General features: G+C 35.5%; 1 protein-coding gene across 2 annotated transcripts in view; it reads right to left on the bottom strand.

Moving 5' to 3' along the window:
* RADX (RPA1 related single stranded DNA binding protein, X-linked) overlaps window positions 1-14,902 on the bottom strand; it is a 73,748-nt gene that overhangs the window by 36,417 nt on the left and 22,429 nt on the right. For both annotated transcript variants that reach the window (XM_061137120.1, XM_061137121.1), the window contains exons 4-10: window positions 13,109-13,217; window positions 12,819-12,910; window positions 12,589-12,711; window positions 9,541-9,645; window positions 8,035-8,199; window positions 6,727-6,887; window positions 5,760-5,935 (exon numbers count right to left, since the gene is read on the bottom strand). In XM_061137120.1, coding sequence (XP_060993103.1) covers window positions 5,760-5,935; window positions 6,727-6,887; window positions 8,035-8,199; window positions 9,541-9,645; window positions 12,589-12,711; window positions 12,819-12,910; window positions 13,109-13,217 — 931 coding nt within the window. The remainder of the gene's footprint in view (window positions 1-5,759; window positions 5,936-6,726; window positions 6,888-8,034; window positions 8,200-9,540; window positions 9,646-12,588; window positions 12,712-12,818; window positions 12,911-13,108; window positions 13,218-14,902) is intronic.

Genomic DNA, 14,902 nt, shown 5'->3' with positions numbered 1-14,902 from the left:
AATGAAGACCCACCAAAGCTAAAAACAAGAGGAAGAAACTGAGAAAAACATCAGAGAAAACCACGAAATCAAATGGTAGATCAAAAAAGAATGAAAAAGAAATAATGGAGATACAGAGCAACCAGTTAGAACTGGACGTGGAACAAAGGACTGGTTCAAAACTGGGAAAGGAGTACGTCAAGGCTATATATTGTCACCCTGCTTATTTAGCTTATATACAGAGTACATCATGTAAAAAGAGGAGCTGGATGAAGCTCAAGCTGGAATCAAGATAGCTGGAAGAAATATCAATAAACTCAGATATGCAGATGACACCACCCTTATGGCAGAAAGTGAAGAACTAAAGATACTTGATGAAAGTGAAAGAGGAGAGTGAAAAAGATGGCTTAAAACTCAACATGCAAAAAACTAAGATCATGGCATCTGGTCCCATCACTTCGTGGCAAATAGATTTGGGAAAAATGGAAACAGTGACAGACTATCTTCTTGGGCTCCAAAATCACTGCAGATGGTCACTGTAGCCATGAAATTAAAAGATGCTTGCTCCTTCGAAGAAAAGCTACGACAAACCTAGACAGCATATTAAAAAGCAGAGACATCACTTTGCCAACAAAGATCCATCTAGTCAAAGCTATGTACGGTTTTCCAGTAGTCATGTATGGATGTGAGAGTTGGACTATAAAGAAGGCTAGGTGCCAAAGAATTGATGCTTTCGAGCTTAGGTGCTGGAGAAGACTCTTGAGAGTCCCTTGGAGATCAAATCAATCATTCCTAAAGGAAATCAACCCTGAATATTCATTGGAAGGACTGACGCTGAAGCTGAACTTCCAATACTTTGGTCACCTGATGCGAAGAGCTGACTCATTTGAAAAGACCCTGATGCTGGGAAAGATTGAGGGCAGGAGGAGAACGGGGTGACAGAGGGTGAGATGGTTGGATGGCACTCAATGGACATGGAGAGAAGGAACTGGCAACCCACTCCAGTATTCTTGCCTGGAGAATCCTGTGGACAGAGGAGCCTGGTGGGCTGCTGTCCATAGGGTCACATAGAGTCGGACATGACTGAAGCAACTTAGCATGCGTGCATGCATTGGAGAAGGAAATGACAACCCACTCCACTCTTCTTGCCTGGAGAATCCCAGGGATAGGAGAGCTTGGTGGGCTGCTGTCTGAGGGGTTGCACAGAGTCAGACACAACTGAAGCAACTTAGCAGCAACAGCAGCAATGGACATGAGTTTGAGCAAACTCCAAGAGGTAGAGAAGGACACGGAAACTTGGCGTGCTGCAGTCCATTGGGCCACAAAGAGTCAGACAGGACTGAGCAACTGAACAACAACAGGAGAGCAACCATTTGAAAACAGATGATAAGATGGCAGTAACTAAATCCTCATCTATCAGTAACCACCCTAAATGTAAATGGATTGAATTCACCAATCAAAAGATACAGTGGCTGGATGGATTAAAAAGCAAGACACAATTATATGTTGCCTCCAGGAGACTCATCTCAACTCTATCAAGAGAAACATAAGGTCAAAATGAAGGCATGCAAGATGATGCTTCAAGCAAAGGGTAGACAAAAGAAAGCAGGTGTAGCCATACTCATATCAGACAAAATAGACTTCAAGCCTAAAATTGGACAAGTTAGAAGAAATGGACAGATTTTAGAATCATACAAGCTTCTAAGACTGAATCATGAAGAAACAGAAAATCTGAATAGACTGATCACTAGTATAGTGATCAGTAAAATGATCAAACAATAAAAAACCACCCCCAAACCAAAACTCCAGGACCAGACAGCTTCATAAGTGAATTCTACCAAACATTCAAAGATGATTTAATACCTATCTTTTAAAATTCTTCCAAAAAATTGAAGGGAATGCTTCCTAATTTAAAATGTCCATATCACCTAAAGCAATCTACAGATTCACTATAATTCCTATCAAAATCCCAAAGACATTTTTCCCAGAAATAGAACAAAAAATTCAAAAATTTATTTGGAACCACAGTAGACCCCAAATAACCAAAGCAATCATGAGAACAAAACTGGAGGTATCATACTTCCTGATTTCACAGTATATACACAGCTATAATAATCAAAACAATATGATATTGGCAGAAAAACTGACACATCAATCAATGAAACAGAACTGAGATCTCAGAAATAAACTCATACATATATGAACAATTTATTTATAACAAGGGAACAAAGAACATACAATGGTGGAAGAAGTCTCTTCAATAAATGGTATTGGGAAAACTGGACAGTCACATGCAAAAAAATGAAACTGGACCACTATCTTCCACCACACAAAAAATTAACTCAAAATAAAAACAAGACTTGAATGTAGGTCTTGAGACCATAAAACTCATAGAAGAAAACATAGGCAGTATGATCTTTGACTTTGGTTTTAGAATTATCTGTATAGATAGGTCTCCTCAGGCAAGGGAAACAAAACCAAAAATAAACACAAATGGGACTACATTAAACTAAAAAGTTTTTGCATGGCAAAGAAAACCAGCAACAAGATGAAAAGACAACGTACCAAATGAGAGAAGGTATTTACAAATTTAAGATACATAATATATAAAAAACTCATACAACTCAGCTTCAAAAAAATAAACAATCTAAATAAAAAATAAGCAGAGGACCTGAATAGACTTTTTTCCAAAGAAGTCATACAGATAGCCAACAGCGACAGAAAAAGATGTTCAACATTACTAATTATCAAGGAAATGCAAATGAAGACCACAATGAGATTATCATCTCAAACCTTCACACCTGTCAGAATGTCTGTTATCAAAAAGACAGCTGGGACTTCCTTAGCGGTCCAGTGGTTAAGACTCTGTGCTTCCATTGCAGGGGCCATGGGTTTGATACCTGTTTGTGGAACTAAGATCCTGCAAGCTTCATGGCATGGTCAAAAAATTTAAAAAATAGAAAAGATACATGCACCCCTATGTTCACAACAGCAATACTGGTAACAGCCAAGATAATGGAAATCATCTAAGTGCTCATCACAGATGGATAAAGATGTTGTATATACAGTGGAATACTACTCAGCCATAAAAAATGAAGTCTTATCATTTGTAACAACATGGATGGACCCGGAGATTATCATACTAAGTGAAATAAGTCAGACTAGGAAAGACAAATACTGTATGATCTCCCTTATATGTAGAATTAAAAAAAGACAAAAATGGTTATTTTCTTTTTGTAATTCCCTACTTTAAACTTACATTCCATTAGTCCATGCTGAACATGGCAGATAAGAGCTTATGTTATGGGTTGAACTGTGCCCCCTCAATATTCACACTGAAGTCCTAACCCCCATTACTTTGGAATTTGACCTTACTTAGATATAGGGTCACTGAAGATGTAATTTAGTTAAGATGTGGTCATATTAGAGTAGGGTGGGCCCCTAATCCAATGACTGATGCCCTTATCACATGGGGAAATTTGGACACAAGAGATTGGAGTGATATTTATACAAGCCAAGGAAAGCCAGAGATGGCTAGCAAATCACCAGATGCTAGGGGTAAGGCGTGGGGCAGACTTTCTCACAGCCCTCAAAAGGAATCCATTCTACTGATACCTTGATTTTGGACTTACAAAGCTGTGAAACAATAAATTTCTGTTGTATAAGTCAGTTTGTGGTACTTTGTTATAGCAGCCCTAGAAAATTAATACAGATTTTGGTATCACTAAGTGGTGTGCTGCTATAACAAATACATAAAAACATAGAAGTGGCTTTGGAATTGGGTATTAAGTGAAGGGGGCTTTCCCAGTGGCTCAGCAGTAAAGAATCCACCTGCAATGCAGGAGATGCCAAGAGATATGAGTTCATTCCCTGGGTTGGGAAGGTTTTTGAGATGCATAACATAAAAAGCCTAGATAGCCCTCAAGAGAATGTTGGTAGAAATGTGGATTTTGAAGGAGAATCTCTTGAGAGCTCTGAAAGAAAAGGAGTGGTAGAGAAAGTTTCTGCTGTCTAAGAATACATTCAGTGTCATGAACAGAACTAGAAATGTTAATGTAAATTTTGCTTCTGGTAAGGTTTCAGACAGAAATGTTATTGGAAACTGAGTGAAAGATAATCCTTAATACAAAGTGGCAGAGTACGTGGCCAAACTGTATTCTGTTGGATGGAAAGTGAAACATGTATAAGATGAACTTGTATATTTAGATGAAGAGATTTCTAAGCAAAGTGTTGAAGACACAGTCTGGTTTCTTCTTGATGCTTATAGTAAAATACAAGAAGGGAGAAGAGTTGAAAAGGAATTGTTAAGAAAAAAAGAATCAAGGAATTCCCTGGAGGTCCAGTGGTTAGGACTCCACACTTTCACTGCCAAGGGCCTGGGTTCAATCCCTGGGTGGGGAACTAAGATCCCACAAGCTGTGCAGCATGGCCAAAAAAAATGAAATAAAAACAAAAAAAGAAACATCAATACTTGAAAAATTATCAGCCTCTCAATATTGGAAAACATATGAAAGCTTGCTTTGGGAAGCACACTAAGAGCATTGCTAGATAACCATTTGCCCAAGGGATTACAGCTTGTGGATCCAGTCAACCAACTCAGTAGGCATGCTATTAGCTTCAACTGAAAGGGACATAGGTGGGAAGAAATGCAGGAATGCAATGCCACTGGACTTCTGGGATTCTACAGTCAGGAAATGAGCTGACAGAGATATCTAGCTGTGATCAAGTACTATCCTTCAAGAAAAGGGAAAAATGCCCCCGAGGAGTGATGCCATTTCCTCCATTCTAGGAGGCAGGGACACCTCCTGAATTCCAGAAGCCAGGGCCACTTTCTCAGTTCCAGAGTGCAGTACCACCACTCAGTGCCATGGGGGTGGGGCTGCCATCTCAGTGGGCCCAAAGGACACAGTACTCTGCCAGAGAGGATAATTCTGGGGCCTTAAGGCCAAATGGTATTTGCCTTGCTAGGTTTCAAATTTGCCTGTGACCCATAACCTCCTTTTTCTTCCCAATTTCTCCCTCTTGAAATGGGAATACTTATCCTATGTCTGTCCCACCACTGTATTTTGGAAGGTAATATGTCTAGTTTCATAGGCTCACAGATGGAAAAGAATTTTGTTTCAGGATGAAACACCCTGCATCTTATCCATATGAGATTTATATGATATTTAGGAATGAGAGTTAATACTGGTATAGATTAAGACTTTGGGGGATGTTCTGATAGAGTGAATGTATGTTGTATGTGAGAAGGACATGAGTTTTTAGAGGGCAGACTGTTAAGGACTGAATTATGTTCCTGCCAAACACCACCTTGACTACCAATATGTAACCAATTACATGTTCAAGGACCATAAGAATATGACCTTATTTGGAAGTAGGGTCACTGAAGATGTAATCAGTAAAATGAGTTCATACTAAAGTAGACTGGTACTCCAGAGCAGGTCCCTAATCCAATATGGTTGGTGTCCTTAAAGAAAAACTTGGACACATATATACCCACAGGGAGAACGCCATGTGAAGACCAAGGCAGAGATTCAAGTGATAACTTCCATAAGCCAAGGAATGCTAAAGATTGCCACTAAACCACTAGAAGCTAAGGGAGATGCATGGAACAGAGTCTTCCTCATAGCCTTCAGAGGGAACCCACCCTGCCTATACCTTGATTTTGGACTTTGGCAGCCATAGAAAACTATACAACTTCTAGTAGCACTGCTCATTCTGTGGGATAGAAACAAATGAAAAAGCATATGCTATGTATATACTTAATACAAATGACTTACTGTTTGCCACTTGGGGTTTGCATAATTTTTTTCTTCGTGACAGGGCTTGAACTTGCATGTGCAGAACGACAACACTGAGAACTCCCAGAACCATCATCGTGATGACGTTTACCATCTTTTTCCTGACTTTGACTTTCTTTTCTAGCTGCTTCGGATGTTGAGGGTCGGTTAGCATTCTAAAACCAAAAATTTGAAGAAAACATTTTAAACTAATTCACAAAAATTATTTCTCTCTTAAAAGACTCTACACTTTTAGTGTATTCATTTTTCATAACTTGAGTTGTGACAAAACTTTGTAATCATAACAATGCTTTTATAAAGTTGATTTATCTTAATCTAACTGCTAGTAACATATTTCATAAAGAAAAACAAAAGTCTTTCTTATATAACTGTAAAGTTGGATTAGATGCTTCTTTCCATAAGAATAGTAATCTTAGAAATAACTTTTAAAAACATAAACTCATGAAAAAAATTAACTTGTCTTGATTTTGCCTAGAGTCCAGAAGTGGCCTCTTCTACAGCATTTATCCTCCAAGAGTCACTGCTACCTCTTAATAAAATCTGGGTAGAACTGCCAAGTCTGACAATAGAGCTAAAAACGTTCAGTGGGAATGTACCTATACTTTCGGCCTGGACAAAAGCTAAGAAATGAATGTAATCATAAATACCACCTGGAAATCTAAATAAAGGCTATCGTGACAGGCTCATATTACATAGAAAGCAAAAACAAGATACCAAGTTTGGAGGGCCTAGGGAAATATCAGAGGCTGTGACTTTCAGTCCAGATTGCTCCAAAATAGATGACATAAAAAAGAAAACAAACTAAAAATGAAGCTTTTCCTTTTAGGTTTACATCATTAAGAGTTAATACATGTGAGTTCTGAATGAATTATACAAGATGTAATACCAATTTTGATTACAAACACAGTGCTTTCAGAGATATACTATTAATCCTCGGGCACCATACCCGTAGTGTTTCAGATGCTGAGGCACTTTCAGTTGCACTGCTATGCGGGACATACTTTATAACGGTAATTATTCCCTGAATTGCAATGCGCTTTTGTTCCCTATACTGCAAGTCTTCAATCTCCACCTTTACTTCACTTAGAGCTGTCAAGAGTGATTCAACTGCAAAAGAGTAATTCCAAGGAAATTTTAAGTTTTAAAGAACTGAAATGACAAAAATAAGAATTAGATTTGCAATGTAATTTCACAACATGAAAATTATAAACTTGCTACATAACTTAAATATGTGAGACTTTGTGCTTATATTTGGCATCCCCCTATGTAATGTCAGTAAAACTAACAAAACATATTTCAGTTAAATTGTGATACAGTCTTCTAGTCTGCTGTCTTAATTTGAAACAGAAATTTTACATATTAAATGTAATTTATATATCATACTTCAAACTATAAAGTGTTTCTTAGCCATTGCACATGTTAATATATTCTATATTCTATATGTTATATATAGCAGATACTACATATTGCTGGCATTATGAAGTATAGAAGGATGCCAATATTTAGCTGATGATAGATCAGTATTTCAAAGTTTCTTTTTTTCCAAAGCTGTGCAATTATCCCATAGCTTGTCAAAAAGAATAGATGCTAAACCTTTCAACTATCATATTTTAATTCTACTAAAATAAATTAACATTGTCTCTCATCAGTACTTATTCTGAATCTCACTAATTTTGATATCATTTTTATTTAAAGGTGGAGCCTCAACTGTGTTATATCCAATATACAGTCATCCATAAGTTTTGCAAACCTGCGGATACAAAGAGCCAACTGTAATCACTATATATCCCTTATGTAAGGCATTTAAGCATCTGTAGATTTAGGTATCCATGGGGCTCCTTGAACCAATCCTCTATGGATACCAAGGGATATCCATGTATCATTCCATAAAAGTGGCCTAATACAGTTTTCTGTATCTTGATATCAAATTGTCCAATGTTTCCTTTCATATGTTTAATCTAAATAATGTTATAGGAGTTGGGATCTACCAACTCAGATTTTATCTCAAAGACCTTAAATCAAGATATTATCTCCATTTAGTCAGTCTATATTCCTTTTTTCTTACAGTCTAATAAAATCAAAATATCCACCTTTATGGGACATATGTTTTTATATCTTGATAAAGACCAAATTATTAACAGTGAGTGTTGCTACATTTTGGCCTACTCAAACTAAAGAATAAAGATGACTAAATGACAAGCATATACCATACATATAGCATATAATCATAAATGACTAGTAATTTCATCAGTACCTTTAAGAGAACTACTATACTTCAAAAATGTCTCTGGCACTGGTGGATAGGGGTAATATCCACCCATAATAGTATTCTTCACTTCGCCAGAATCGTTCTTCGCTTTAATCCACTGAATAAAGTTTTTTACCTTGGCATCACTGGCATACGGCTGGCCTTTATGACCTCATTGCATGAAGGGTAAAAAATAAGGGGGAAAAAAAAAAACAAATCACTGTAGTAAACTGCCTGGGCTTTTTTGTGTATAAAAACATTTTAATATAAGATCAATCTTACGTCACCAAGAAAAGAAGTCAACTTATTCACTATGTAGCACATAATTATACTGAATATGCATACAAAAATTATCAAAGATGGTTAATAAATCCTAAATCTAGAAGGAAATCAAACATATTACAGTTTCAGTGGACTACACTGTAGCTGTCTGTAGGATACCAAAAAAAGCCAGAAGAGAAAGAAAACTGATAGCCTGGACTTTTCTAACTATCCAACTGGTTAGCATCTTCTTAACCAATTTTTATGTATTAACCTGAAGGTATGATAGCACATATGAACTAAATTTTCTGTGAATATAGCTTAGCATTTAAATTCATGCTTTTGAAATGTACTTAAGTGTCATCTACATCTGATATTATTGGTATATATTAGATCTGATATTATTCATATTTATAAAATGGGGTATAAACAAAGATGTGTATTACATCCTTCCTAGGACTCTACTTTGACAAATTTCCTAATTACCAAGATGGTAGTATTCTAGTAAGTACAACATTCCACAGTACTCTCACTCATCTGATTTTCTTGCCCACACTATCAGAGGGAATGGAAAAAAATAATAAACTTGTAGATAAGCAGTGAGACTTTGCTTGCTATGTAAGTAAAATGCAAGTCTGGGGACCAAAATTTAACATACATTTTCATTTTAATATTTTAAAACTACTGTTAGTTGAATCCTTATTATGATACAGGGCCAAACAGTCTTCAATCTATAAAGCCATTTATGATTATCTAACTTAACATTAAGCAGGAATTAAAGTTAACCAAAGGACATAAAATTCTTCAGAAGTCAGAAAATCGTTGCTTGAACTGTAAATCATCTTGAAGCAATAGATTTCATAGGCTGTATATTCTTTGTTGGGGCTTCCTGGTGCTCAGATGGTAAAGAATCTGCCTGCAATGCAGAAGACCCAGGTTCGATCCCTGGGTTGGGAAGATCCCCTAGCGAAGGGAATGGCAACCCACTCCAGTATTCATGCCTGGAGAATTCCATGGACAGAGGAGCCTGATGGGCTATACAGTCCATGGGGTTGCAAAGAGTCAGACACGACTGAGCAACTACTGTGCACATGCGTGCACACACACACATATTCTTTGTTAAACCAATCTTATAGTGAAGGAGATCAAAATAAGGCTATCCTGTGGTTGAATGTTATAATAGAAAATTCAACTTAATGAAGAGAAAATATATTAGATTTCCAATTAAGTATATACAAAGAAATTGCTTACCAGTAATAAATATATGACTCTCATTTGTAGTGGTCAGGTAAAGCAGTTTAGGTACTTGAGCATCATTTTTGACAACTTTCAGCTGTGTACACATGAAATATGTCACTGCAGGAAAAGAAAACTTATAAAATTATTTTTGCATTTCAAAGGGAAATACCTAGATCACGATCTAACAGAGTGCTTCTCAAGTTTTACTGAACTCGGGAATCACTTGGGAAAATTGTTAAAATGTAAATTCAGATTCAGTAGTTTTAGTGTGGGGCCTGAAATTCTTTGCTAGTGAGATCTTAGGTGATACTAGTGCTGTTAGCCCTTTGACCACACTTGGAGCAACAAGGATCTAACACTTTTCCTTTAGGAAGTATTAATATAGCAGCTGCACATAACTGAAGGCCCTGCTTGCTGGACAGTTGAAGAGCAAAAGTCTTATAACTGGCCACATAACAGAGTGTGAACCATTATTTCCTACAGAGAAAAAAAACTGAGCTTCTCCATGATGTTTTCACTGATTAACCCAATCTAAACTTGATCCCCGAAATTACTCTCTCTTTCCATCAGATAGGGCTACACACTATTAATGTGAACTTGTTTATGCAAGTGTTTTAATTGTGTTTCTCTCAATTAGACTTTAAATCTCAAAGACAGGGCTTCTACCACGTATTCTTTTCTGTTGGCTTTCCTCACCAACTAGATAGACTAAAAAGAATCCTTGAAAATAAGATTATCGTGTCTTCAGATTTCAACCACTTTCAAAAGCTATCAACTGTTCTTTAACTATCAGGTTATTTAGGAAGAGTTTACTTATCCAACAATATCTTTAAAATTTTAACTTACCATGTGCCAAAACAGTTGTCTTACAAATTAGGAAATGAAGAAATAAAATATAAATACTTGCAATTTCCTATCAACAGTAAGCTCTCATTTGAGAATAAATATTTCCCTAGAGCATGATAATATCTATAAATTTATTTCCTGTATCTCTCATTTACTAGTTCTTTAATTTGGAGCAATGCAAAGAAATAAAATCCGTTCAAATGACTAAGAATAATTCTCTTGATTTATATTGTTTTTCACTTATTTCAAAAACTGTACAAAGATGTGAGTATTCATGATTGAAGATGCTGACATAAGAATACTAAAGAAATCTCTCATTTTAATTTCATGATTGCTAAAAATAAGACATTTGAACCTAACACCTTCTAGCTGTTTAAAATCTCTCTTGACCTTTATTTCCTCACCCATAAATTTGTAAAAACATCACTTCTTTAAAAGGTAACTGCAAGTACAAAATTAATTAACATTTATGAGCAACTAATATATAGTAAGCAGTGAAAATTTCCCCTTAGTTCTTCACTTTCCTTAATGAAAAGCAAAAAAGGTGGCTCTGTGCCAGCAGTGCCCCAGCACACACACACCATTGGCCTTCCACAGCACCATGAATCGCCAAAGCCTGTGATTCTGAGCACACACACATACAAAGTAAAACAGATGCTCTACTACCAAAGGATTCTGGTACTGTTCCAGAAGATCCTTAGTCATGTTCTCCTTCATAGGCCTGAAGTTCCTTAATATCCACCATTTATTTCACAATTTTTTCCTTCACTCTTAGTCAAAAGATGAAAATGAACAGTGATTGTTGTCAACTCTTGTACTAGAGTAAAACTCACTAAGCTCCATATAAACTTTTCTTAAAAGATATATTTCATGTTTCCATAAGAAATAGAATGTGACTACATGGCAACATTTCTGTGAAAAATCATTTGCCAAAACCTGTGTCCGTTAGCTATTAAAACAGCTACAGTGGCTATAAAGAGAGAGGGACCTGGCCATAAAACCCATCTAAATTGTCATGAGCAATCATCACTATCAACCATCTATGCCCTGAGAGAAGGTATATGAAAGATCAAAGCCCCACTTACCTTGGAAACCCATACCTTGGTTTTGGTAAAAACTCCCCTTCTGCTCTCCCCTTCAATCATAGTTGGGGAAATATTTAGTTCTATTCATATATATATATATATATATATATATATATATATATATATATATATATATAAATTTAATCTCACAGGCATAAGATGGATTCTAATGAGGTAATATCTGAATAGTGGGTAATACTATTTTACAATAGAGAATAAGGGGTAGCAGAACAGCCCCATATATGGTCTCTTGGTATCCCGATGTTCTACTATCTCTATGTTGTTGCTGATCAAAAAAAAATACATGTGGTCAAGATTGAGAATTTTCCCAATTTTGGCAAGCATTTAACAATCAGTATTTCAATCATATAATCATTTGGAAAATAGCTCACCATATCTAAACTAGCTTTATGTTACAAATTCAAACAAGGAAAAATTTCACTGAAGTTGTTATAAGAAAGTATTAAATATATTTTTCCTCATCAAAATAGATTTGTAGACTAAGTTGTTACATAAAATACATAGTAGGACATACTTTAAATGTAGGACATACTTTAAATGTCTTGAAATAAATAAAAGAAGTGGAAAAAATACCTATGTATATGAATAATAAGGGGAAAAATCAACACCAAAGTAAGTAAAATATTGACCAGGTGGTTTAACACCATTAACCTAATATTAATTTCATACTCAAAGGACATCATACTTACCACTGTCATTATTTAATTACATAGTTTCCCAATCCTCTACCAGTTAATTCTACATTAGTAAAGTCTTCATTGTCTTAAATGGGGTCTATTAATTCAATTTCCAAATGGATACAAAGGAAACGGTCTATGCTTTAGTTTCACTGAATTTTAAGCTTTTATGTCTAAAATGCTAAAAGTGAGAACTGAAAAAAACTAGTTTCAATCCCAAATTAACTCTGAATAGAAAACCAGAAGACAGCTAGTATCTATAATACCATTTATAATATTAATATAGAAAAAATGTATTATGTGCTATCAGACTGCTTGAATTTGCTAGCTCAGTATCATGGCATTCTGTAAGCTAGTATACTCTACTATTTTTTTTCAGTTAATGCTCCCATTTCCAACTATAAAATGATAATAATATTTGAACTGAGTACTTGGGTAAATATGTTCAAAGATTTCTGGCTGAGATGTTGAAAACAGCTCCACTATAAATGGTTTTTCTGAAGTCCCGTCAGCAATGTGAATCCAGCGATATGACCAAAAATCTTCACGGCTATCTATATGGATAGAACATTAGAATAAATGAAGACAATGGATTATGCACATATGAACACAGAATTATTCACTGAAATACATTTTATGACTTTCAATATCAAAAGCTTACCCTTCTTTTTTGTCCGCTGGACCCTTCCTACAAAAACCAAAACGCCAATAACATCACAGATAGAATTATTTGGCATCTTATCCAGTTCTGATCTAAAAGAAGGAAAATTATTAAATAAATATTTTATTTTTAAACAGCAAAAGAGCATTCTACAAATATGAATGAAAATCATTATCTATTTAACTGCTACAGCATAATTTGGGGTAGATTTTGAGCAAATTATAATACCTTGTTTCAGTCACTAACAGTGAAAATAAATATTTGAGATATTTTACAAGAATCTATTTTACCTCGTAACAAAACGGTGATTTAATTTTGGCAATCTCCATTCTGGTTTCACCTGCTTTTCTGGGATGATAATTATATTAGTTGGAGGATCTCGAATATTCAGGCAAATTTCTGAAAAAGAAATATATTACTTTAATATGATATACATATAAAATAATATACACATGTATATATCACACAGCAAAAAATAGATTGACTGCTTTGAGTCCACCACTAAACCTGAGAACTAGATTATCAATAGCTTTCTTCTATCTACTCTGACATTATCACATCCACTTATCTTTGTGTTTTACCATATACTTAAATTTTTAAAAAGAGGTTTGTTTTTTTTTAAAAAAAAATCACTTAAGTGTTTTTGCCGAAATAGTACACTATTTGGATTTGTTTTTGAACTTTAAATGAATGGAGTAATACCATAATGTGGTATTCTAGGGCTACCTTTTTTCCCACTTAACATTATGGTTTTAAAATTCATCCATGCAGCTGCATACAGCATTTTTTCCTCATTTCTACTGCGAATAATGTTCCAGGGTGTTGATATACTACAATTCTATTTACTCCTCATCATATTGCTGGACATCTGGATTATTTCCAGCTTTTGTCATAACAAACAGTCACTATGAATTTTTTTTCTACATATCTCCTTGTACACACAGGCAAACGTTTTCTAAGGTATTATATCCAGAAGGGAAACCCTGGATTATAAAACATGCAAATGTTCCACTCTATAGGATGAAGAAGTCTTCAGTCGTGTCCGACTCTTTGCGACCCCATGGACTGTAGGAGCCTACCATGCTCATCTGTCCATGGGATTTTTCCAGGCAAGAGTACTGGAGTGGGTTGCCGTTTCCTTCTCCAGAGGATCTTTCCAACCCAGGGATCAAATCCGGGTCTCCCGCATTGTAGGCAGATGCTTTGCTGTCTGAACCACCAGGGAAGTCACTCTATAGGATAATTCCAAACTATTCTCAAGTAGTATTTATTAACTCTTCAATTAGTTTATTAATACTATAAATATTCATTAATATTTACTAAATATTAAATATTAATTTAAACTATTAACTGTTTCAGCAGCAATGTGCAAGAATTCCATTGAGCCACATCCTCTCCAAATTTTGGTTCTGTTAAATTTATTTATTTTGGCTGTACCACACAGCATATGGAATCTTAGTTCCCTGACCGGGGATCGAACCTGTGCCCCCTGAAGTGGAAGCACAGTCTTAATCTCTGGATAGCCAGGGAAATTCCTAAATTTCTTATTTTTTGTCAATCAAATGATACAAAATGACATTTTGTACTTCTCTTACTATTAATTATGTTCAACATTTCATATACCTATAGTCATCTACACATCCTCTTTCATGAAATACCTCCTAATATTTTTGAATTTTTTTTTCTACTGGATTGTCTTTTTCTTGTTTGTATTAGTTCTTTATATATACTGAATGCCTTTGTTGATTATACTATTGCAAACACCTTCACCCAGTTTTTGAATTTTGGGGGGGTGTCTTTTTTAAAATTATTTATTTTACTTTACAACATTATACTGGTTTTGCCATACATTGACTTGAATCCTCCATGGGGGTGTCTTTTGATGGACAAAAGTTCATAATTTTTGCTTTATCCTTTTAAAAATATTTTATTTATTTATTTGGCTGTGCTGGGTCTTAGTTGAAGCATGCAGGATCTTTTACCTGTGGCATGTAAACTCTTAGCTGTGGCATGTGGGATCTAGTTTCCTGATCAGGAATAGCACCTGGGCCCTCTACACTGGGAGCATGGAGTCAGCCACTGGA

This window comes from Dama dama, chromosome X (assembly GCF_033118175.1).
Source record: "Dama dama isolate Ldn47 chromosome X, ASM3311817v1, whole genome shotgun sequence".
NCBI classification, from domain to species: Eukaryota; Metazoa; Chordata; class Mammalia; order Artiodactyla; family Cervidae; genus Dama; species Dama dama.
This window is presented reverse-complemented; position numbering and strand designations above follow the sequence as displayed.